This window comes from Anomalospiza imberbis, chromosome 12 (genome assembly GCF_031753505.1).
Source record: "Anomalospiza imberbis isolate Cuckoo-Finch-1a 21T00152 chromosome 12, ASM3175350v1, whole genome shotgun sequence".
NCBI classification, from domain to species: Eukaryota; Metazoa; Chordata; class Aves; order Passeriformes; family Viduidae; genus Anomalospiza; species Anomalospiza imberbis.
Window position 1 is genome coordinate 17987202 of NC_089692.1, and position 24869 is coordinate 18012070.

Consider the following 24869-nt stretch of genomic DNA (forward strand, 5'->3'; position numbering starts at 1 on the left):
AATGGCTCTGCGGGGCCTGGCCCGGCCCCTCCCGGCGCGGGGGGACCGCGGTGATGCAATAGCCCGGGGACGGGGGCGCGGGGGCCGCGGGGCTCGGCCCGGCCCGGCGCGGCACGGACCCGCCGCGGGGGTGCTTTTGCCGGCCGCCGCCGTGTTGGCAGCCCCCCGATGCTTTGGCAGCCGCTGAGGGCCGGGAGGAGGAAGGAGGCAGAGGCGGCGCCCGGGATGGAGCAGCCGGCGGCGGCGCGGCGGGGCCGGGGGCCGGGCCGGGCGCACGGGAGGTAGCGCGGAGCGGAGCAGGTGAGCGGGGGGCGAGGGGCGGCGGGGCCGGGCATGGGGGCTCGGGGCTGTGCGGAGCACCGGGGGCTGAGCATCACCCGCATCCCGGCCCCAGCGCTCAGGGCGGCCCCGGCCTCGAACGGCGGCTCCGGGGTGACTTTGGGTGGTGACAGCCGCTGCTGGCCAGGTGTGTGCGGGCGGCCGTGTGTCTGTCCGTGTGTCTGTCCGTGTGTCTGGCCGTGTGTCTGTCCGCGTGTCTGTCCGTGTGTCTGGCCGTGTGTCTGTCCGCGTGTCTGTCTGTGCGGGAGTGTGTCCGTGTCTGTGTGCGAGCGGCTCGCCCCGTTCCAATGCAGCGATCTCCCCCTGCCGGGCTCCCGGCGCTGCCCAGGAACGATCCCGCATCCCTGCGAGTCCCTGCGGGCTGAGAGGCAGAGGCTGCCTGCCCCTAAGGCTGCGCTTCAGCCCCACAGAAATAGAGATTTTTCGGCCTTTGCAGAACCCGGCTGGGAATAAACAGCACCGGGTGATGTCGTGCCCAAGGACTGGAGTTTTACAAACCAGTCCTTAGGCATTTTAGTGGGTTTCTACCCAAAACCCGTGGGGCTGGATATGCAATTTAATAAAAAAAAAAAAAAAAAAAAACCACCTGCATTCCTTGATAAAAAGTATCACATTTTGTTTGTTTTAAAGTTTGCAGGGGATGACCACTGCTTGTTTCACATCAGTGTTGCCCATGTGAAGGCTGAGCAGTAGGAGCATCATTACCACACGGTCACTGAGTGCTGTCAGACATGAGGGGCAAGACCTCCGGAGCGAGCCCTGACTGCCAGGGACCCTTTAGTGCCACCAAGCCCCAGTCCTGCCCGCAGCTCCTTCCAGCTGCAGCCCCGGCCCTGGATGACGTGTGGCTCCCGGAGCTCCGGGGCCCAGCACAAGCGCTGCTGCAGTGCATCTCTGATTCGATGAGGTCATAGGGAACAGGGAAAGATTTCTGAAGTCAGTACAAGTGTAGGACACCGGGTGAATCACGCTCGGTATCTGTAGGCTGCAGGCTTTAGATGATAATATAACCACCCATTAATGCTTCTGGATTTATATTGATTTTCTTTGCTTTTAGGAACACTTTCATTTTTTTTAAAGCCTTTATGCTGAGCATTATCTGCTCATGAATGTATTTGTTGTAGTCTGCATTTATCATCCATTGGCACTTGCTGCTGTTTATACCTGTAACACTGCTGCTTGTCCTTGTCCTTGTCCCTTCAATCCCTGACCCTCAGCTCCTGATGTTTCCTAGGGCAGAGGTGGGCGACTCCAATGTCATCCCCTTAGGAGGAGAGAACCTCATCCTTGTGCAGGTCTCTGTGACCCAGTGGCTGGAGTGCTAATTCTCTTAATTAGGGACTTCATGCCTCACACTTTTCAGTGCCAGATCCGAACATCAGAAATGCACATCTTCCTTGTGGGACCAAACCTCTTCTCTTTGCATCTCTTCCTTGTCTTTTCTCACTTTTCCATGGATTTTTTTTTTTTTAATGCATGGAGGGATAAGTATTGTGCTCAGTTTCATCAGGCTGTAACTGGAGTGAGGAAATTACCTATATTTTGACTTTGGTGAGCTCTGATTTGCTTTTCATATGGCAATTCTGAGACCTCCAGAACATGGGGCTTTCCATCCTCTGAGGAAGATGTCACTGGCCTGGCAGAAATACCTGCCCATGTCACAGGAGTCCTTGGAGAGGAAGCACAAGAGAAAGTGAGGACTTATGGACCTCCTCAAAAAAACATCTCCAGCAGGCATGGAGTCCTGGGAGTCTGGAGTGACCTTCAGCTGTCTAGAGTGTACCATGAGGTTCAGGAAGGGTCTCAGAATATTTGGAGGGAGCTGAGCAAACAGGATGGCTCTGCACAGCCATGGGCACCCAGGAACTTTATCTTAAAATACACCCCTGCAAGTGCCTTGTCCCTGTGTCTCTTTGCCATCTTCCCCCACTTTTTTGCTTCTTCTCCAATCTTTCTATATGCCCGTCCCTAATCCTCCTTCTCCATCCCTGGCTTTTCTGTGCAGAAGCAGACAAAGGAATGGAGAGAACAAGGTTCTCCTTCAGGAAGAGGTTGCCCTGAATTTACAGGTGACAGTTAGCATGGGGGTTGTCAATTTACAGGTGACAGCATTGGGGTTGTCTGTTTTCAAGTCACACCATTGGGGTTGTCAGTTTTCAGGTCACAGTTAGCACTGGGGCTGGCAGCAGAGTGGGATTTCACTCAGACAGTCGAGGGTCTTTACCCAGGTCCTCATGGTCACATGGGCTACAGGAGAGACCATAGCTGGCAAAACCACTTTCTATCTCCAGTCTCAATAATCAACAGATGAGTACAAGTCCATCATCCCCTCTGGTTTCCTGGGGTGTCCTTGGAGCTGGCTGGGTGCTGCTGTCCCAGCCCTGCAGGGTGGCAGAGGCTGGGGCAGGTGGAGGTGCTGGCACCAGGCATCCGTGGCACACCCCCCGATGTCACACACTGTGCACATCATCCTCTGCCAGCCACAGCAGCCCCGTCACCACCCGGGACACGTGTCCAAGCTGGGCTGTCCTTGGTGAGAGCAGATGGAGCCTGGACGCACACGCAGCCTTCTGCTGTGCCAGGGATAACCTCTGGAGGGTACCCGGGACTGCTGGCTTAGCAAAGGGCCTTTCCCCTTGGAGTGCTGTGGGGGGACCACTGCACTGACCCTGGACCCGCTGGGTCTGTGTAGTGTCTTTGCTTCTGACTTCCCCCTGAGGCAGGGAACCTTCAGCCTGCTGCTCACCACGGGGATGTTCTTAATTTTAATCCTCCTGGGCCATAACGAATGAGGGAAAGTCCTGCAGAAGCAGGGAAATCCCCACTGGGTGGGTGAATTTCCGAGGTCAGGTAGTGTCATGCCAGGTAAGCAAGAGGAGATGGTGATGGGGCTTCTGCTGCGCCTCCCGCAGCCACTGCACAGTTTATTACCGCTGTACAAACGGAACACAAAAGAGCCTGCATTCCCTGCAGCCAATGCCCCTGGCACGGCTACCCATGTCCACCCCGCCTCAGGCCCTGCCAGCACCATCCCTGACCTGGCAGGAACGGCCCCGAGCTCCCGGGATGTGTCTGAGCATCCTGGGGCAGGGAACAGCCTGGAGCTCCCGGGATGTGTCCAAGCATCCTGGGGCAGGGAACAGCCTGGAGCTCCCGGGATGTGTCCAAGCATCCTGGGGCAGGGAACAGCCTGCAGCTCCCGGGATGTGTCCAAGCATCCTGGGGCAGGGAACAGCCTGGAGCTCCCGGGATGTGTCCAAGCATCCCGGGGCAGGGAACAGCCCCCATCTCCCGGGATGTGTCCGAGTATCCCTGGGCAGGGAACAGCCTGGAGCTCCCGGGATGTGTCCAAGCATCCTGGGGCAGGGAACAGCCTGGAGCTCCCGGGATGTGTCCGAGCATCCTGGGGCAGGGAACAGCCTGGAGCTCCTGGGATGTGTCCAAGCATCCTGGGGCAGGGAACAGCCTGGAGCTCCCGGAATGTGTCCAAGCATCCTGGGGCAGGGAACAGCCTGGAGCTCCTGGGATGTGTCCGAGCATCCTGGGGCAGGGAACAGCCTGGAGCTCCCGGGATGCGTCCGAGCATCCCGGGGCAGGGAACAGCCCCCATCTCCCGGGATGTGTCCGAGCATCCCCGGCCCGGCTCTCGGTCTGTCCCGCGGGGGATCCCCGTCCCGCCCCGCCCCGCCCCGGCGCCTCCCCCGCCGCTCCCGGCCCCGCTCCGCTCCCGGCCCCGCTCCGGTCCCGCCCCGCTCGGGTCCCGCCCCGCCGGCGTTTCCTGCCCCGGCGGCGGGGCGAGGGGCGGCTGCAGCCTCCAGGAATTTGTCACCGCTTTGTTTTCCCCGCTGTTTTCCGCCCGGCTTTTTCCCCGCGGCCGATGTAGCGGCCGGAGCGGGGCCGGGGCCGGTCGGTCACCGCGGCCGGGGGGCTCCGGCCGGCCCCGGGCAGCGCTCGGCGCTCCCCCGGCAACCAGCGCTAAGTCCGGAGCGGCCGCCGGAGCCGGCGCTGAGCTGGGCTGTGCCCAACTTGTTGACACAACCGACCTTTGAGAACAGCGGGGAACAGCAGCGAGGAGGGAAAATGAGTATTTTTTAACCCGGACATTTCCAAGGTGCGGGTCAGCACGTGCCGGGCTGGGAATTGCATTCCGTGCTCAGCACAAGATGCGTGTGAGCGCTCAGGAGGGGCTGGCGAGCTGCTGAACATCTTCCTGTGCCTTTGTTGCAGGAGTGCTGCGGATCGGGCGGTCATGGAGGGAACCCGGCAGAGCAGGATCTGCCGCCCGCACAAGATAAGTGAATCCTCGAAGGTTCGTACGATTTGTGTCACCTACCAAAAAAAATCCCGCTACAGAAACAGCGAGGGCGGGGGGATAGAGGGTCTCCTTTGGGCGAACTGGTTGGGGGGAATGTGAGAATTCAGAGCCTTTAAAAAGAGGGATGGAAATGGTGGTTTACCTGCTCAAGTATTTTTGGTAGAAGTTGCTGCCTAGTGATTAAGAGAAAAAAAAAAAAAAAAGGAAAAGCAGCAGCAAATGGGCATCTGCTCATCATGACTCATAACTCAGAAACCCACATCATTGCAGCACAGTAGTTTCTCTATACTAAACATTCAGTTATGAAATGTGGTGTGTTTGTTTTTTAAACTGATCCATCTCGTAAAATCCAAGCTCGTTACAAAAGCAAAGCTGGGATTGCTCTTTAGATTCAGTCTTGGGAGACGGGAGCCTTGATCCTGCAAACTGTGGTTAGCCCAGTGAGCTCACAGAACCTGGGCTGCTTTCTTAAGTTTGTGGGGTTCATTTTCTTTGTATCAAAGCCCTGTCTGGCACAAATACATTGTTTTTATTTGTGAATTCACGGAAATCCATCTCAGGCCGCTCTTTATGCAGGTCCTCAGGATGACTTATAAAATGTTAATAACAGCTGTAATTATTATGTTCACTTTGTTTCATGCCAGTGCAAGCTGCTTTTGTGCTGTAGTTACAGGAACTGCAGAACAGGTACCTTGTAATACCAGAAAAAAAGCTGAAAAAGAGAAACTTTTCAGTGCCTTCCTGCCAAAGCTGAATGTGCCAGATCTCATTTTTTTTTTGCACCATTGATGAGCAGCAGTGCTGCATTAACAGTCTGAGAGAAATTAGATCTTCGAATCCAAGAGAAGCTGAAATTCTGCTCTGACACAATTGATGAAAGATAAATAGGACTAATTTTTAAATGCATCCCTACCAATATAATCCTTCCCTCAGTGCTGATCCTGTCTGCCACTTAAATGGTTTAGTCTGAATGTAATGATAATTCATCACATTAAAAATTAATTAACTTGACAGCATTGTTTTATTTGCTTTCTTAGACAGCAGCTGTCACTATCTGTTAAACTTAGAATTACTGGATAATGCGAAGGCTGCTCTACAGAATATAAATAGCTTGAGGGAGATGTTCAAGTTCAGTATGAAATCAGTCTTGGTTCTGAAATGTGCAGCTCCCAGCTCCTGTTTCATGCTCCCTGAACAAATGAACTGGCCAAGTGGCTGAAAATCCGAGTTGCTGTATTGTGAGTGCCTCCAGTGCAGTGTGGAATGGGCTCCTGCCTGACTCCTGGAGCAGCAGCAGCAACCAGGATTTCTCCTGGAGCAGCAGCACATGGCAACTGGGATTTCAGGAGAGCGAGTTGCCAGGCGTATCTGAGGGCAGGATTACGCTGCTGACTCAACATCCAGCTCAGCAGAGAGGGATCTCTGGCAAATCTTACATTCTGCTGTAATCTTGTTATGCATGATGGTGGTATTAGGGAATAGTAGAGAGAAATGATCAGCCAGCTCCCAGGGATGAGAGGGAGGATGGGTTTGGTTCAATCCAAGGATTTGGTTCAATCCTATCCCCTGTGAATCAGATTTGGGAGAGGGTGCTGCAAGTTGTTATTTCTTGTCTGTTCATCTGCCACCATCAACTACCCCTGATTACAGCTGCCACAAAAGTGTGGTTTATCCTTTGCCATATTTATTCTTCTCCCCCTCCTCTCCACCCCCTGGTTTTTGCTTAGGCTCCTGTACAATATCAGCTTTTCCCAGCCTCAGGAAAATGCAGATAAAAAGCTTTACAGTCCTTAAACACCTTTTTTTTTTTTTCCTGTTACAGATCTCTGGCAGTTTTATTCCTCAGTGAAAGCCACTTTGTTGTCTATGCCATAGAGCCCTTTTTAAATTCAGAGGTGTGTTCATGAGTATAAGGCAAATTAAAGAGTTTTGATCCAGAAACCTTTTAATTATTGAAGCCTCTTCCCTTAGACTGGTTTAACTCTGCACACTTGAGTGTTCAGAGCCATTCTAACAGCAGGATTTTTGGCAGCCTGGGCTCCATTGTTTAGAAAAGAACATAAGGAAATAAAGAGACTCTGCTGGGATGTCACACTAAGAGCAGCACATTTGGTTGTTAATTTGGGTCTCAAATCCTCTTGGCTCTAAGAATCAAACCTTTTCCACCCAGGTGGGTAGAGAGGGTCCCCCTGTGGTTTAACCAACCCAGTAATGGCTTTTCCAGACTGCTGTGGTCGTGTGCTCTCTGCTTGGGCAGCCAGGAGAGCCACAGGTCATTAGGATTTCTAGGAGAAACAACAGTTTGGTGGGGAAGGGAAGGGGAATGTCTGGGAGGCTCAGGTCACCTGTGTGACCTTTTCAGGTGTCACCTCTGGAAAGGCAGCTTGGGGGTTTAGGACTGGGCAAGATTCAGACAGCCAGGACTGTTCAGAGCTGCCTTAGGCAGGACACAGGGATGCGCTTCCATTCCACCCCTTTTCACTGCTCTTACAAATTCTTACAGACTCTGCCTGGTTTGGATTTGGTAATTAAAGTATTTGGTATTTGCATTTACATTAACCTGGCTTTTATTAAGAGGCATCACAAGGTACCTGACTGTGCCATCACACATTTAATTCCTCCAGAGGGTGGGCCTAAATCTTCACTCGGCATTCTGGACTGACCAGCAGTGTTCAGTTCATTTTCTGCAGGATATTTGAGGGGTAACAAAATGTTTCCATCTTGGTTCATCCTAAGGCTGGTGATGTGAGTCTGTGAGAAGATGCACATATTGGTGCCCTCAAAAGCTCAGTGACACATCCAGAGCTGGTGCTTAGAATGTGAAGACCAGAGGGATCCCAGAAGGGCACTTAATGGATGTGTCCTGAGGGCATTTTCCCTTTTCTTTAAAAGAAAAATATCTGCTCCTATTCATTTAAACAAAACCTACCTCAGCTTCTGGAAGCGAGGAGAAGCCTTGTGGGAATCAGTTCTCCACATGTGTGGCTTTGCACATAAGTAAACAGCTATTACTTCTGAGTGCAGTGTGTGTGCCTGGAATAATGTGGGAAGAAAGAGAGGGATTTTACCCTGACAAGCTTAGAAATGCAGAATTCTGGAAAGATTTAAGAGGGGGTAGCTGTCAAGCAAGCAGTAACCCAAACAATACACGGGCTGAATGAAAATTCAGAGTACTGCTGCATGTGTGCTCCCCACTCTAAATGCTCAGTGAGTAGCTTAGCTGGGAGAACTCTGTAAGGAGTCATCTGGGGGACAAGGAAGAAAGGAAATGTCAGCAAGATGTCTCTGAGACAATGAGTGGAAGAGTTTCAGAAAATTGTGCCTGTATAACTCATCAGGGAGGAGGTTTCAGTGCAGCACTGTGGGGGAAGGAAGAGTAAATTATTAAAGAAAGGGAGTAGGAAGCAGTAAAAGTCTCCATAGGCCTTTCAAAGTAAAGGTGAGGAGCTCAGGCTCGTACTGTGTCACTTGCCAACTACTTCATGTCAGAATTTATTATAAATGTGAATGTGCAACACAAAAAAGCTGTCTCTGACTTGTGTGTGACTGCACTTAGTGGGAAAGCACATTCCACTCTGGAACTGATCGTGGTGGAGGTGCCACCTGCCTGATGCTGTTTGTGTTTTCCAGGTGTACAGGTGGGATGACCACTCCAGCCTGGTTCTGCAGAGCCTGAACGAGCAGAGGCACCGAGGCCTCTTCTGTGACATCGTGCTGGTGGTGGATGAGCAGAGAGTCCCGGCCCACCGGAACCTCCTGGCTGTGTGCAGTGACTACTTCAACTCCATGTTCACCATCGGCATGAGGGAGGCACACCAGAAGGAGGTGGAGCTCTTCGGAGCCTCCTACATCGGTCTCAAGGCCGTGGTGGATTTCCTCTATGGCAGCGAGCTGTCTCTGGATGGGGGGAACATCGACTACGTGCTCGAGACAGCTCACCTGCTGCAGATCTGGAAGGTGGTGGACTTCTGCTGCGAGTACCTGGAGAACGAAGTCAGCGAGGAGAATTACCTGTACCTGCAGGAGCTGGCCTCCATCTACAACCTGAAGCGCCTTGACTCCTACATCGATTCCTTCATCCTGCAGAACTTCGGCACGCTGTCCTTCACCCCGGACTTCCTGCAGAACATTTCCCTGCAGAAGCTGTGCCAGTACCTGGACAGCAGCGACGTGCAGCAGGAGTGCGAGCACGACCTGCTGCAGGCCGCCCTGCAGTGGCTCACGCAGTACCCGGAGCGGGAGAACGAGGCTTACCAAGTGCTGGACAACATCCACTTCCCCTTGATCCCCAAGAGCGACCTCCTGCACCGGGTGAAGCCTGCCGTGTGCTCGCTGCTGCCCAAGGAAGCCAACTGCGAGGGCTTCATCGAGGAGGCCGTGAACTACCACAACAACGTGGCGGCGCAGCCGGTGCTGCAGACCAAGCGCACGGCCCTGCGCACCTGCGAGGAGCGGCTGCTCTTCGTGGGCGGGGAGGTGTCGGAGCGCTGCCTGGAGCTCTGTGATGACACCTGCTTCCTGGACACCAGGAAGGGACAGTGGGTGGCAGAAACCCCTCTGCCGGCCCGGCGGAGTCACCACTGCGTCGCGGTCTTGGGAGGATTCATCTTCATAGCCGGGGGCAGCTTTTCCCGGGACAATGGAGGGGATGCGGCATCAAATCTGCTATATAGGTATGATCCCCGCTGTAACCAGTGGATAAAGGTGAGACTTGAGCTGTATTATTTCTCTGTTCAAAGTCCTTTATGTTTAGAGTGTTTTCTCCTTTGCTGGTGGAAGGACAGGGCTTGTTAGAATAGTCAACATGGCAGCACTTCCAAATGAAAAGTCAAGTTAGTTAAGTTGAAGCAGCTGCTTGAGTCCTTTGTGGAAATGCTTAAATAACACAAATATTAAAAGAGTTTGGGGGAGATACTAAGCTTCATTTGGGATTTGGGCATCTCATCTGAGAAATTCCTGATCAGCATCCGCCTGCAATTCTTTAGATTACTTCTGGGAATAATTCTGGAATGGACTTAGAGGTGATTGCTTGGTTCATCTTCCTCAAGCAGTAGTACATATAAATCAGAAATGGGTGTGATGTAAAAAGGAAATGTCTCTGACAATTGTCAAGTGTCTCTGTGCTAAGTCTCCTTTAGAACAAGCTCTTTGCTCCCAGTGCTGCCACAAAATCCTTCATTTGTGTGGGTTACTGTATCAGCCACTCCTTGTTCCCATATGGACTAATCATGGTTCCTATATGGACCAGTTATGGTTTCCATATGAACCAATCATGATTCCTCTATGAATCAGCCACCCTGGATGGTTCACTTGTGGTTTTCAGTGATTCCAATACCTGTTTCTTGGGAGCTGGGAAGGAGTTCCTAGAAACACAAACATTTCTAGAGTAACCTGTCTCTTAGATGTTTCCTGATATCCCCTTGTTTGAAAATGGATGCTACTGCAGAAAAACAGAAGTGTTTTATGAATATAATGGTCAAAACCAGAATCTTTCCTTACCAAATAAAGGGGAAGGAGCAACTTCCCCATCCTCAGACATGAACAGCCCTTAAGTCCCTTGCTTACCAGACACTGGAAGATGCCAGCAGGTAAATTTCTTTGCCAGGTTGCCTCCATGAGACAGCGACGAGTGGATTTCTACCTAGGAGCGATCACTGACATGCTGGTGGCTGTTGGTGGCAGGAATGAAAACGGGGCCCTGTCTTCAGTTGAGACCTACAGCCCTCAGAAGGACTCCTGGACCTACATAGCAGGACTGCCCAGGTAACTGAGCTGTCGGGAAGCTCCCCTGCGTTTGAAGAGTGGTAGTAAAGGGAGCTTGTGTGACTTTAGCTGATGAATGGGAGCCCTGGAAGGGAGGGAAGGGGATGTAAAACCAGTGTGGCATCAGCCATGGCAACCACAGCAGCAGCTGGGAGCTGAGCAGGCAGAGCTCTGATTTCATTCTCTAATTCTTACAAAGCTTTTCCTGAGGCCACGTGGAGTTGAATATTTTCAGAAGCACTTTTCACATCTTGGTCAAAGGGGTTTGGCATTTCTGTGGCCTTACTTTGTCACCTTGGTGTGATGATTTTCCTTGTAGGGTGTTCCTCTGTGTTGGGCTGCTCAGGTTGGCTGTCACAACTAAACACATTTAGCTGTATTGGAAATACAGAGCCCTGCAAATGTGAGCTCTCTGTCTCTTTCTCCAAGTTTAAACTTGGCTGCTCTCTTTTGAGAGGTTTAAGCCCTGCAGCTCTTGTGGTAGCAGACAGGACATTGCTGTGTCTTGAATCAACGTCAGAGCAGTGACTTTGTAAGGACAGTAGGACAGCATTTCATTTGCTAACAGTGACTCAGATTTCACATTGTTTCACATCTGTGGGAATCACAGGGACGTTGGCTGTATGGATGGTGCTTCCATGATGTCTGGGACCTCAGCAGCAGTGCTGGCTTTCCTGGGGCCATCACAGAGCAGGTTCCTGCAGTTTGGTTTGAGAGTTCAGGGTTTTTCCCGGGTCCCTGAGCTGCAGAGCTGCAGAGCCAGAGGCAGCCAGGGAAGGCACAAAAGCCTGTTGCCCAATGCTATTTTGGGCAGGTGCTGCAATGCAAGGCTGATCCAGGCTAACAGCTGGGCTCCAGGGCTCTTCACAAGCAGGATGCTTTTTTATTTCTGCTCACTTAGGCAGATCCAGCAGTTGGGGCTGAGCACCACAGCCCTTCCTGGGAAGCTGTATAGGAGAGTATCTTCAGGTCCTAAATCCTTCTGTTAACTGGGGTCACCTGTGATGTGTATCCTGTGTGGATATTTTTACTCATAAATGATCCTGGGGAAGTTCACACAGTTGGCTTAATCCACCCAGACTCTCTAAAAAGGGGAGTTTGTTTGCATATCCTAACTGCTACCTGTGTGCTGGCTTTGGGAATTCTGCAGCTGCAGCATTTAAAATAAACTTTGACTTGTGGGTGTTAATCTTTTATTCAATTTCCTGGCTGGTCTGCTTGGATAAGGCTAAAGTCTCCCATTAGGGGACAGACCCCTCTTAGGATGAATTATTCCTACATCCAAATAAATGATTCTGCATCCTCTGTTCCTGTTGCTCTGTCCTTGTGTCAGCTCAGCTGTGTGGTGAGGGAGACAGCTCCCCACTTTTCCATGCAGCTGCTGTTTTGCACGTTTAAGTGTCTTTAGTTAGATCTTAGTGGACTCTTGACACCTTTGGATTTTTTGTCTTTTCAGCCCTTTTTTTCTGTTTGGTGCTGAGCAGTGAATTGTTTGGGTTTGAATTGTTTCTGCACCGAAGGAATTAGGCAAAAAGAACTTTATGCAGGTTGCAAAAGGCCAGACACTCAGAGGTGAGCAACAGGAACCTTTCTGACACATGTCCACTGCTTGAGCCGGGTGGCTCTGGCAGATCTGGGGCTGCTGAAAAGGCTCTGGGCAGCCCCTCCTTGAGGTACTTCATGTGGAGCTGTTAGAGCAAGTCCAGAGGAGGCACCGGGATGATCAGAGGGATGGAACAGCCCTCCTAAGAAGAAAGGCTGAGAGAATTGGGATTGTCCAATCTGGAAAAGAGAAGCTTCATGGTGACCTAACTGTGGCACTCCAGTGCCTGAAGGGAGCCCACAGGAAAGATGGAGAAAGACTTAACAAGGGCCTGGGGTGCCAGGACATGGGGGAATGGCTTCCCAGGGGCAGAGGGCAGGGTTAGATCAGATATTAGGAAAAAAATCTTGTCTGTGGGATGGTGAGGCCCTGGTACAAGTTGCCCAGAGACGCTGTGGCTGCCCCATCCCTGTGAGTCTGTGATTTACTGGCAGTGGAGGAAGGATGAGAGAGGATTCTGTGATCCATTCAAGACTAAAAGCATTCCAGCTACAGTTCCTGCTGCCTGCTCCAGATTTCCCTTCAAAGCACTCCTCATCTGATCTCTGTGTCCTCCTCACCACATGGTTTTGTTCCTCAAACAGATTTAAGTTCCTGTTTCACTCAACATCTCCCCCAGCCCTCTTCTAGCAGCAAGACTTCTCATGCAGAGGAAACCTTCCTGACTGCCTGATCAGGCATTGTATCCCAACAAAACCTCCTCTTTTCCTGTGTTTTTCTGTCTTCTTCCCTCTGAAGAGAACATGTACAGGTGTTTTGGTCTTCTTGAGAGCATGACCACCAGCAGCAGGCTTTTTGGTGCCATTCCTGACTGCCCCAAGCCAGCAACTGCCTGGAATCCCATTCCCTGGAGTGACAGGCTCATGTTGAGGTCATTCTAGGGTGTGGGCTTGTGTTGTTCCACTCGAGCTGTGTGGGGTGGGACTCTCAGAGGTTGTTTGTTAAAGCTTCTCTGCTGAACATCCAGAAAATGGGTTTGTTGCTTCCCAAGGGTCAGAGCTTGCCACGTGTATGGAGATTTGCAGGGGAAAGGCAGTGGTTGTGTCCTTGAGCACACGTGCCAGTGCCAAATCCCATGTCAGTGCTGCTGTTGGCAGTCTTGCTCCTCTAAGGAAGAGCTTTACAGGCTCTCCTTTATCTCCTCTTACCCCCCTCTCCTTCCCACCCTATATGGTCAAAACAACACGTTGTTTTCCCTAAGCACTCTCTTGGAAGGAGCTGAGCTGTTTTGACTGAACTAAGGCTGTCTTGCTGGAGAAGCAAACAGCCTCTCGGGGCAGACGCTTTGCAGGGAAAACTTCAGCCAAGTTGTCTAAAGGGTGGACCTGCTCCAAGCCTGCTACAAGGGAATTCAATTTGCCTGACGCTCATTAGGGTCCTTGGTTGTGGGATACCTTTCCCTTTCTTCAGAGAGGTCCTATATTTTTTGCCCCTTTTCCCAGAAACTGGGAGCAGTTTCTGTCATAGTTTCTAGCCCGGCAGGGAGCAGCGGTGGCTGAGGAGCTTGGCAGAGCAGGAGGTGGAGCAGTGTGTTCTCATCCTGAACAGACCATGAAAAGGCCTGCTGCAGACAGCAGCTAAATTAATTGAGTGGCCCTAGGTTAAAGTTTGGCAGAGCAACTGAAAGCTGCTGTGTGAGGAGCTGTGTTGGAACAGGCTGGGGAGTGATGGTATCTGCTCTGCCGGTTGGGTCATGAACGATCTTGCAGGGCTACAACAGGTGGACACCAAGACTGAGAGCAAGCACAGCTCACCTGGACTTGGGTTGGAGTAGGGGATTCCCAAAGCTTTATTGAGTAATGTGTTCTTCTGTCTCGGGCAGTAAATGGTAGGTTTTCTAGCATTTGAATGGTGTTACTGGGTCAGGAACTAATTTTTCAGCACTGTATCTGGGTTAAGGCATTCAAAATCAGTGCCAGGCTCCAGCAGATGTTAAAATCAAATCTCCTTTCTCTTAATGCCTCTGCTTTTTTCTGGCCACTCTTGCAGATAACACTGCCAAAATGCTCAATGCTCTCTGTTGGACGATGTCTAGACCCACTCTATTGATGTGCCTGTTCTGTTGCCCATTTAGAAATGCCCCTCTCTCAGTCACAGTGCCTGTAGAAAGGATCTGTATTGATTGGTTTCAATTTATGCTTCTATTTCATGCAGTTCCTAGGAAAGTGATGCTATTTCAGATGAGCTTTCAGAAGTGAGGCAAAGTGGAACACCTCTGGTGCCTTTCAGTGGCTAATTGTCCTGTACTGGACAATAACAAATTGATGCTCGATTTGGTGCTTCAGATCTGATGGTTTCTGTCAAACCACTCTCTTAGCTCTTGGTGTTCCCTGGACACAGCCATTGTCTGAGGCAAAAGAACCAGATCAGTGCTTTTTCTGCAGCTGCCTGTGCTGGGCTGCATGCCTGTGCTTGAGAGACAATGGCTATTGCTTGCTTGCCTGCACAGAACTCCAGAGTAGAAGAATATTTAACCTACTTCTCCACAGGCCATGCAGGTTTTTATTAACTTAGGGTCATTTTCCCCTGAATGGTGAATGCAGTGTGATTGCCATCAGCAGTGCAGGGGCTCTGGGGTGCATTCCATGTCCTTGCATTGTCCTCCTCCTGACTCTTCCAAACTCCCTGGTACAGCACAGCCTCCAGGTGGCTTGGTTTCACGTGGCTTTTAAAGTCTGCTGCAGTTTGAAATGAACTGAACTCAAGCTGTCCATCCCATCCCCAAACTGAGCATTTTTAAACCCGCTCCTGTGTATGTAGAGAAACACAGGCTCTGACAAGTAGCCCAGGAGCCACTGGAGATGGACAGTCCCTGTTCTTGTCTGGAAGAGACCTCAGCCAAGGAGCAGCATCTCTGGGCACTTCACCTGCCATGGTATTTCGGTCAGGGTGAAAGCCAGGGGTTCATGTGCTCAAGGTACATCATGTCCACCAGAAGCACTGAGCTTGAATTAACTGCTTCCCTCATGAGGCACATTGAGAGCTATGGAAATTCTGAGTTGCTTTTTTGGATAAAGTCAATAACTATACCAAAGTTCTCTCCTTTTTTCTTCCTGTCTTTTCCCTAAGAGGCCAAGAAGCAGAACAGCTGTGAAGTCACCTCTGCAAGATCTCCAGGGCTGGAGCTCCAGCCCCCATAGTTGAACGGACTGTCCTGGTCACTCAGCACTGTCAGTCCAAGCGTGTCAGGGATTTTTCTATTAAAATATCTGATTCAGATAGGGATCAGAGGTTTCAGCAGGCATCTAGAATAATAACCACCTTTTAGCTTGTCTCAGAAGCATTGTGCTTTCAGGGTAAATGTGGGGTTTCTTTCCTAGTCCATCTTTTCCCTTGGCACAGAAGTGCTGGCACTCAGGTGCATGGAAGATGTTCTGATAGCATTTGTGTGGCTCAGAGAAACCATTAGCCTGCGAAATAAAAACAGCTCAAGGTTCTCTCCACACGGAGCTCCAGCGTGTTCAGGCACGGTTCAAAGGCTAAAGCAATGCTCACCGAGGTTTGTCTGCCGTGGAGGTTGCGTGGTCTCGAGTGCCTGACTACAAAGGATGGTGGTAGAGGCTGGCGAGTGCAGCGTGATGAGTGCATTGCTCTGTGCCCTGTGGGGATTGAATCGTTCAGAGTCCTTGTGAGACCCAATTTGCTGTGGCTGGTGCTGCATCTTTTGACACCCCAAGTCCCCCAAAAGAGGGAAAAAAGACATCTAGAAATGATGTGTTCAAAGCAGCTGATGCTGTTCATCACCTTGGCTGTCCACTTCTCAGAGCTCAAAGGGGTTTGCTACGGAATATCCTAGCGTGAAGTTAAGAATAGCCTGGAGATTTAGCTTTGTAGTGGGTTTATTATGGATGATTGAAGGGGGTTTCTCTCTGCCCTGTGGATGCAGCATGCATGGTGTTGCTTCTACCATCTCATTTTCTCTTCCTTCACCATGATCTGTGATGGGCTGGGGTCTGCTGCCTTGTCCTGGGGTGACCAAAGAAGTTCCCAGCTGTAGGCCAGCGGTGGTAGAGCAGACAGATGGCTCATGAAAAGGACACTGCCTGTATTGGGACTGCAGGTGAATCGGGCAGAGAGCACCCGTGGGTGAGATGTGTCCAGTGATCCTGAAGCTGTGCAAGGGCAAGGCAGCAGCAGTTTTCTTCTTGGTTTCTCTTAGTTTATCCCTACTGGTAAGTCTGAGAGGTGTCATGATTATTTCCTCTTTCTGTCATAGAAACCCTTACTGAGATGTGGATTTTTTCCCTCTCTGGCCCTCTCAGACTGATGCAAGCCAAGCATTGGAGCAGAAATATGGGAGTGAAGGTCATGCCAGTAGAGCAGGATGGACTATTTCTGTTGTGTGACACACTCCAGAGGATGCATTAAAAAGTGATTGTCATACCTTAGGGCTCTGTAGCAACCAGCTATGGAAAGGGTGATTTAAAAGTGGTTGTCAGGCTGTGCACTCTGCAGTGCAGGGTGAGGCCCTGGGAGTGAGAGGAGTTACTGGGTAACTGCCAGATCATGGATTCTTCTGTCTTTAGTTACTGTTTATTTGCTTCTTTAGCACAGTCCCTGCTGCATGCTTGTGGGCCTTGTTAAAACCCCTGAGGACTGTTCCTGTTTGCCTGCCCCAGGTTTACCTACGGCCACGCTGGCACTGTCTACAAGGAATTTGTGTACATTTCGGGAGGCCACGATTACCAGATCGGCCCCTACAGAAAGAACCTGCTGTGCTACGATTACCGCACGGACGTGTGGGAGGAGAAGAGGCCCATGATCACTGCCAGGGGCTGGCACAGCATGTGCACCCTGCAGGACAACATCTACTCCATCGGCGGCAGCGACGACAACATCGAGACCATGGCTCGGTTTGACATCCTCAGCGTGGAGTCCTACAGCCCCCAGTGCAACCAGTGGACTAGAGTGGCCCCTCTGCTGCAAGCCAACAGCGAGTCGGGGGTGGCGGTGTGGGAAGGCAAGATTTACATCCTTGGTGGCTACAGCTGGGAGGAGGCTGTCTTCTCCAAAACAGTCCAGGTCTATGATAAGGAGAAAAATAAGTGGTGCAAAGGGACGGACTTGCCCAAAGCGATTGCCGGAGTGTCCGCGTGTGTCTGCGCCCTGAAACCCAAAACAGAGGACAAAAAGAAAAAGATAAAAACAAAAAAGCATCAGGATCGAGGAAGATGACCTCTCCTGGATAGCCACCCTTGGGTGGTGGGCTCCGAAGGGACCTTGTATTTAGACATTTCTATCTAACCTTTATTCTTTTTCTTTTTAAACAGGGTGGGGAGGGCATCTTCTGAAGCCTCAGAAAATGTACACTTGAATGTGGTTTTTGGATTAAACTCATGTTTAAGGTAAAAACAACAAATGAAACCAAAAACTCCCCCTCTTGCTATACAAAGGGTGATGTGGCCAGAGAGGTTCTGCTGCTCTCCTGAATGTTAAGGCTTAGGCTTCTCCTTCTGTGGTTCATGGCATTTCCACATACATCGTATTATATCGACATTTTAAGGAAGTTTTTAAAAACAACTTTTATACTTTTTTATACCACATTTTGCTAACTCAGTCTCTCGTTTGCCGTATATTACGTTGTTGACTATAGAAGCTGCTGCTCTGTGCTTGTGAGCCCGTTGTTGGCGTCAGGAGCTCCTCGTTTGATGATCTTTGGTCTCTGTGTGGCTTGGCCAGGACGTGGTGCAGCCGTTGGAGCAGCGCTGGCATTCCCAGCATTGTCAGGCCATCAGCTGGAATTGGGACTATTGTCACAATTCCAGCTCCCCCAGAGCCCAGCTCGCCAGCCATGCCCATAAACACCCTTTATTTCAGTGACTGCTGATCTGCTGAGTGGATTTCAAGGGCTTCGGTTTAAAGTTCAGCTGTTGATCATTGCTGTTATTTTTTCCTCAGTCCTCCTCTTCCCATCTCCCTTTCCATGTATTTCAGATTTGCCTTTTCTTCCATCTGGTGTATGGGCAGGTGATATCCTGCTACCTTCATTCTTTTGTCTTTTTTCCCCCTTTTAAACTACTTACCTCAATCATTGGAAAACACTAAGAAAACATTTTTGCACTTAATTTCATTTGAAAGTCTGGTAAATCTAAGACCTACTACAAGCACATGTGTATCAAAAGAGATAACAATAAATTTCTGGAGTGATAGGAGGTTATAGGTTGTTTCTTCAATGCTAAGAAAACTAGTTGGAATTAATTTTCTGAAACTCTTTGAGGTTTTTTTGATTTTTTTTTTAATTAAAAAAAAAGCCTCAGGAGTCAGTCTTTCATATTCATTAATGGATTTATTTTAAAGCCTTTGTATACTGCATGAGGTAATGGTTATTCTTTTTTAGCCTAAGAATAAATTTAAAACAAAACCAAAAAAATCCAAATGAAACATTTTGGTTATGACAAACTCATAGACAAATTTTTGGGGTTATTTTTTTTAATATCTGAAATCCTTGATATGTTGACTGACAACTGCTTAACTTTTTGGGGACATTTTCATGTGTAAGTATAGAACAAAAATTTCAACTATTTGCTTTTTTTTCTGTTACTGGGTTGCTTGTTATCTATATCCCCTCTTTTAACGTGTTTATGTATTACATTAATGTCTGGGAACAATAAATCCAGTTTAGAGTATTCTATTCATCACAGCCTGATGTCTTGTGTATTGATTTCACTGAGGTTTTCCTTTTTGATTAATTGGAAAAAAATAATCCTGTAATAATTTTTCAATGAAATTCATAATGGTGGAAACATTTTAGTAGGAAAATAAATTTAATAATATTAAGTAGAAATAGAACTTATTTAGATAATTCATTTTTTCTACATTTTTCTCCTCCAGAGTCAGAAGAGACAAGGGAGAATTGCTCCCCACTGCCAGAGGGCAGGGTTAGATGGGATATTGGGAAGAAATTCTCCCCTGTGAGGGTGGGGAGGTGCTGGCACAGGATGCCCAGAGCAGCTGTGGCTGCCCCTGGATTCCTGGAAGTGCCCAAGGCCAGGTTGGACATGGGGGCTTGGAGCACCCTGGGATAGTGGAAGGTGTTCCTGCCCATGGCAGGGGGTGAAACAAGGTGAGTTTTGAGGTCCCTTCAAGCCAAAGCATTCTGTAATTCTATGAAATTCCTTTTCACATTTTTGCAAGTCTGAGAAAAGATCCAATCCAGTTTATAGAGTACTTTCAAAGACAGTATTTAATGGAGTGTAGACAAATAAATTACAATTTCTTAACGTTAAACTTCATTGCATGAACAAAAGGCAGCTTCAGTGCTCATCAAAGCAAGCCCTGTTTCCCCTGGTCTGTGTGTTGGGGAAAATACCAAAGCCAGAGGCTGTGAGTGAGTGTGGGACATATCCTGTGTCATTAGAGGTCACTGGGGGATCGTACCTGTCTTTGCCAGAAGCATTTTTCCATTACTGAAGGAAAAAGTGATCCCCATTTGCATCTCCAAACCCATGGCAGAGAGCACTTCTAAAGGCAAGATCTGGCAGAGTGCCCCTGGATTTGGGATGTTGTGGATCCAGATGTGGCTGATCACCCCTGGATTTGGGATGTTGTGGATCCAGATGTGGCTGATCACCCCTGGATTTGGGATGTTGTGGATCCTGATGTGGCTGATCACCCCTGGATTTGGGATGTTGTGGATCCAGATGTGGCTGATCACCCCTGGATTTGGGATGTTGTGGATCCAGATGTGGCTGATCACCCCTGGATTTGGGATGTTGTGGATCCTGATGTGGCTGATCACCCCTGGATTTGGGATGTTGTGGATCCTGATGTGGCTGATCACCCCTGGATTTGGGATGTTGTGGATCCTGATGTGGCTGATCACCCCTGGATTTGGGATGTTGTGGATCCAGATGTGGCTGATCACCCCTGGATTTGGGATGTTGTGGATCCAGATGTGGCTGATCACCCCTGGATTTGGGATGTTGTGGATCCTGATGTGGCTGATCACCCCTGGATTTGGGATGTTGTGGATCCAGATGTGGCTGATCACCCCTGGATTTGGGATGTTGTGGATCCAGATGTGGCTGATCACCCCTGGATTTGGGATGTTGTGGATCCAGATGTGGCTGATCACCCCTGGATTTGGGATGTTGTGGATCCTGATGTGGCTGATCACCCCTGGATTTGGGATGTTGTGGATCCTGATGTGGCTGATCACCCCTGGATTTGGGATGTTGTGGATCCTGATGTGGCTGATCACCCCTGGATTTGGGATGTTGTGGATCCAGATGTGGCTGATCACCCCTGGATTTGGGATGTTGTGGATCCAGATGTGGCTGATCACCCCTGGATTTGGGATGTTGTGGATCCAGATGTGGCTGATCACCCCTTGGGAAGTGTCAGCAGACAGCACAGGGAGCTTGGAGATCATGCACGCTCCCCAGTGCTGCACAACTTTGGGGAATTGGTGTGCTGGAATTTCTGAAAAATGAAAGGGAGAATTTGTGTGACACCAGTGGATTTCTGCTCTGGTTTTTGAGGTCTGAACAGTCCTCTTGGTGAGGAATTAGGTTTGGCAGAGGAGAGGTGTATTCTCTTGCTTTGGCCTGGCTCCTGAACCTGCACATCCCACTGCCTTCATCCCTAAACCCTGTGAAGCGTTTTACTCTTGCCAGGAAGCACAGCTCCCCCAGGGGAAAATAACTACTGCCCTACCTCATTTTTAAAAAGGCTTCCATTGCCAAATTCTGAGGAAAGCTCGTTTTACCTGAAACAAAGCAGCTACCAAAACCCTCAGGTTTGCTCTTCCCACACTTTCATGCCTGTGTCGTGGCATTGGCATGTCAAGGAGCTGCTCCTGTAACTCTGACGTTAGGGAACAAATCCCTCGAGGTACTCTGAGGAAAAATCACAGCCTGGTGTGAGATGCAGTTGTTTTGAAGGGTTGAGAGAAAAGATGGAAATATTTTTGTTCTCAAGTCAAAATTTTAAATTGAGAAAAATGTGCTGGTGTCTTTCTGTGTAAGAGATCTGAGTGCTTTCAGTGGTTTCTTTCAAGGACTGCTGATTTTCTGGGCGCTGTTCAGGATTCCAGATTCTTGCATGACAGCAAAAAAAGGGGTTGTGCGTCTAGGGAATGTAAAGAAATAATTTAACCTTCAGTACTCTTTCTGAGAGCAATTTAACTTGCAGAAAACAAGCCCAGATTTGAACTGTGATTCTTCCCTTGCTGGTATGTCTTAGAAAAGCTCTGACCAGTAAGACAAAAAAAAAAGCTGGCGTGACAGGCTTTAAATATTACTTTATTTCAGCTTCTTGAGCTGTTTCAGTTCTCATTAATGTAATAATGAGTGAGATGCTAATTATTCCTTCCTGAATTTATGGCTTTGGGGTGTCTCAGGGATCAGGTCAGGGCAGATGGAGAGGTTCTGTCACCACGCTATGAGAGAGCACAGCTCAGCTACTCATAGCTTCCTCCTCCTTCCTGATAACTCCACACAGGGAGGACACAGCCCAGTCACGGGGTTGTTGGTGCTACACACATTTTTTAGCTCCTCCTGGAACTCGGAGTAGCTTTGGGAAAAAATATACCTTTGTTCTATGATGATGGGTTTGGTGACAGAACACGAGAGGAAGGTGAGATGGAGACTTGCTGGTTCTTTTGATGCTCCAGAACTGACAGAGATGATTGAATGAGAAGAGGGAAGACTTATATTTAAGATAAGGATGAATAAGTCACAATTAATTAGGCAGAAGTTCTGCATAGATAATTGAAACACTGAGTCAAGCATCCACATGATCTACTAAAGGCTTGTCCACTCTTCAAATGTGTTTCTGCTTGAACTAGTCCATGCTTGAGCTTTTTACATCAGCAAATCTTTTACAAATGTCCAGCAAATTTAGGAATATGGAATTTGAAGTCAGGTTTTCATTAACCCATTTTTGGAATTAAATAGCTGCAGTTTGTGTCCTGTGCTACCTGTCTAAAGTCTTCCACCTGCAGAAGAACCATTCCTGCCCTTCTGCTCTTAGGTTCCCTTTGCCCACTCCCAGTGCCTGCTGCTGGCCTGGGACATTTAGGGCTCAGAAAGTTAAAAAAATATTACCAAGGTTGATAACTGTACAATCTCTGATGCTGACCTAGAGCTGGCTGGTTCTCTACTGAAAACTTAAATATCCTATTTTTAAGATGAGCCAGCTGACACTCCCTGAGATTCAGCCAGGGCTTGCAAATGCTTTATGTAGGCAAAGCCCTTATTGGACCTAGAAACTGTTGGGATAAAGGTTCTGAATCTCTGAAAAAAGTCCTGGGAGCTCCTGAAGCTCTTGGCACCAGGAGGAAGCTCTACAAGGACAGTACTAAACCTCCTGAAGTGCTACAGTATTCCCTCTGTTCCTGAAAAAGTGGGTGTGAGGGTCCTGAGGGCTTCAACTCCCCAAAAGTCCTCCTCAGAAGTGCTCAGAAGCCATGTGTACACATCTTCTGGCACTGTCACGAGCACAGATCTCATGACCTTGTGAAGTCCCACGGAGTCCCCAGCACTTTGCATTTCCAGCAGGATAAGTGCAATTACAGCAGCACCTGGAGCCAGATACCCTGGGAGTGGTTTATCCTGCTGTCAGACAATCCTTTATTTCCACAGCCACGGACCTCGTTTGGTTTTGATGAATCCACATGTTGGTAGGAACATTGCTCCATGAACGTGCATACACAGAAAGAAAAATAAGACACTGGTTATTTTTTTAATTTGGAAAAGCAACTTGTTGATTTGGAGGGACAATTCACAGCCACTGGCATAAAGGATGTAAGAAAATACAATTGGTTTATGCAATGAAAGTTGTCATGAAATAACAGGCCACTAAAACTGGCAAAAAATTAATAAAACAGGACCAAGGTGGGAACTTTGCAGCAGGTTTCATCAAAGCTCGGTATTACTAAAAAAAAAAACCCTTAGATTATTAGGAAATATTATGGTAAAATGTTAACAGACTTTATAATTAAACTACAGTAAGATGGGATAAAATTGAACGTGTTTAAAATGTTGCTGAATGAGACAGTGACATCCTTTCTCAGTTTTCACCCTCAGCTCTGGGTTTTAGCAGTTTTGGTATTTGAACTTTCTGCTTTCCAGGCTGAAGACACTGCGCTCATTTGTATTTTGAAATAGTCAGTTTACTTAGGCAGCATTGTGGGCAGAAGGGAATTTTGCCTTCAACCAGACGAGCCACGTAAGGGTTTTCACTCCATTATTTACCTTGTAAATTAGACTCCCGAGGGGAGAGGGGCTTTCAGACGTTTGAAATGCTGTATGCAAAAAGCCTGAACATTTGTCTCCCTTTTTTGTTTCTCCCTTTTAATATTAACCAGCCATTTTCACTGCTGGTTCTCTGCCTCAGGACAGCACAGCAACACTTGCGAGAGACAAAAGCGAGGGAGCGGCAGCTGGGTGTGTCAGCTGGGAGGGTAAAGGCTGATAGAGAAAATCATTTTCTGTCATTAGCACACGGTAAGTGTTGCTCTTCACAAAACAGGAGGGACGTGTCCTTGTCGTGGAGACGGGGAGGAATCTTCTTCCCACTTTCCGTGAACAGCCAAAGACCCAGAGTTCTTGTGTGCTCTTCCTTTTCTTCTATCCAACTTTCTCACTAATATATAAAGTTGTCTCTATCACTTGCTGCCCAGCCGAATTAGACTTTTGCAGGACTTGGTAGTTTGTGTAAGGAAAAAAATATGGACTAAATTAGCGATTAATTTGATGGATTCTTGCCTGGGGGTTTCAGTATTGTTATGACTCAATGTTCTCAAAATCATGAGATTGGCTTAGTCATTCCTATTTTTTTTTTTTCCTCCTAGATACAAACTCTGAACCCATTCCCACCCTGGTTATTTGGGACAGAGGTGGGACAGCTTTGCTCTGGCATCATCTGGGCACGCAGCCTTACCTGTCACCTGCCAGAGTGACCCTCGGCATGTGCCCTTTTACTGATGAAATCTGGACATTAGGAGGAATTTCTTCACAGAAAGGGTGATTAAACATTGGAATGGACTGTCCAGGGTGGTGGTGGAGTCACCATCCCTGGAGGTGTCCAAGTATGCCTGGATGTGGCACCCAGTGCTCTGGGCTGGCTGACAAGGTGGGTATTGGTCACGGGGTGGACTAGATGGTCTTGGAAGGCTTTTCCAACTCCAGTCAAGGAGTCACGTAATTATTTGGGTTGGAAAGGATCTCTGGAGATCACCCAGCCCAACGACCTTGCCGAGGTAAGGACATCTGGAGCAGCAGACACAGGAACTTGGCCAGGTGGGGTCGGAATATCTCCCTCAGAAGAGACTCCACGCCCTCCTTGGGCAGCTATTCCAGAGCTCTGCCACCTTACACGAACAGAGATTCTCTCTCATGCTGACCGGAAACTTCTCCTGGTTTAGTTTATGGCCTCTGCTGCTTGTGCTGTTGTTGAGCACCAAAGGTCTGGCACCATCCTGGCACAGGGTGCCCAGAGCAGCTGTGGCTGCCCCTGGATCCCGGGAAGTGTCCAAGGCCAGGCCGGACAGGGCTCGGAGCAAGCCGGGATAGCAGAAAGCGTCTCTGGCCATGGCAGGGGGTGGAACTGGATCATCTCTAAGCTCGCTCCCTCCCAACCCAACCCATCCCATGATTCTGTGATCCTTTTGGCACCCGCCCTGGCGATATTTTACACGCATTAACGAGATCCCCTCTCAGCCTCCTCTAGGCCAAACCCTCCCCGCTCCCTCAGCCCCTCACAGCCGAGATGCCCGGTGGGGCGTTCCAGGGAGGCTTTTCGGGCTCCTCGCCCGCCTTCCCGCGCGGGGCCGCCCCGCTCCCCTCAGGGAGGCGGAGCCGCCGCCCGCCCTTTTCCCTCGGCGCCCTCAGCTCCCGCCCCGTGCGC

At 49.3% G+C, this 24869-nt stretch overlaps 1 protein-coding gene and 1 long non-coding RNA gene across 2 annotated transcripts; one reads left to right on the forward strand and one right to left on the reverse strand.

Annotated features, from left to right (window-relative positions):
• Window positions 1-72: 72 nt before the first annotated feature.
• KLHL36 (kelch like family member 36) lies at window positions 73-18660 on the forward strand. The gene is made up of 5 exons (XM_068203143.1): window positions 73-300; window positions 4567-4648; window positions 8285-9358; window positions 10260-10417; window positions 16640-18660. Exons 2-5 carry the CDS (start codon window positions 4589-4591, stop codon window positions 17193-17195), a joined length of 1848 nt encoding a protein of 615 aa, XP_068059244.1. The 5' UTR covers window positions 73-300; window positions 4567-4588; the 3' UTR covers window positions 17196-18660.
• A 1534-nt stretch (window positions 18661-20194) lies between these two features.
• LOC137481411 (uncharacterized) lies at window positions 20195-24840 on the reverse strand. The gene is made up of 4 exons (XR_011003485.1): window positions 24725-24840; window positions 23216-23664; window positions 20728-20857; window positions 20195-20441 (listed from the first exon to the last, which is right to left on the reverse strand). It is a non-coding gene; the product is annotated as an uncharacterized lncRNA (long non-coding RNA).
• Between the last annotated feature and the right edge of the window lie 29 nt (window positions 24841-24869).

Bases quoted from the DNA above. Each gene is read 5' to 3' on its own strand.
- KLHL36 (XM_068203143.1), top strand. From the start codon at position 4,589: ATGGAGGGAACCCGGCAGAGCAGGATCTGCCGCCCGCACAAGATAAGT. The intron at 9,359-10,259 runs GTGAGACTTGAG...TTTCTTTGCCAG, and splicing joins GCTGTAACCAGTGGATAAAG to GTTGCCTCCATGAGACAGCG. The intron at 10,418-16,639 runs GTAACTGAGCTG...TGCCTGCCCCAG, and splicing joins TACATAGCAGGACTGCCCAG to GTTTACCTACGGCCACGCTG.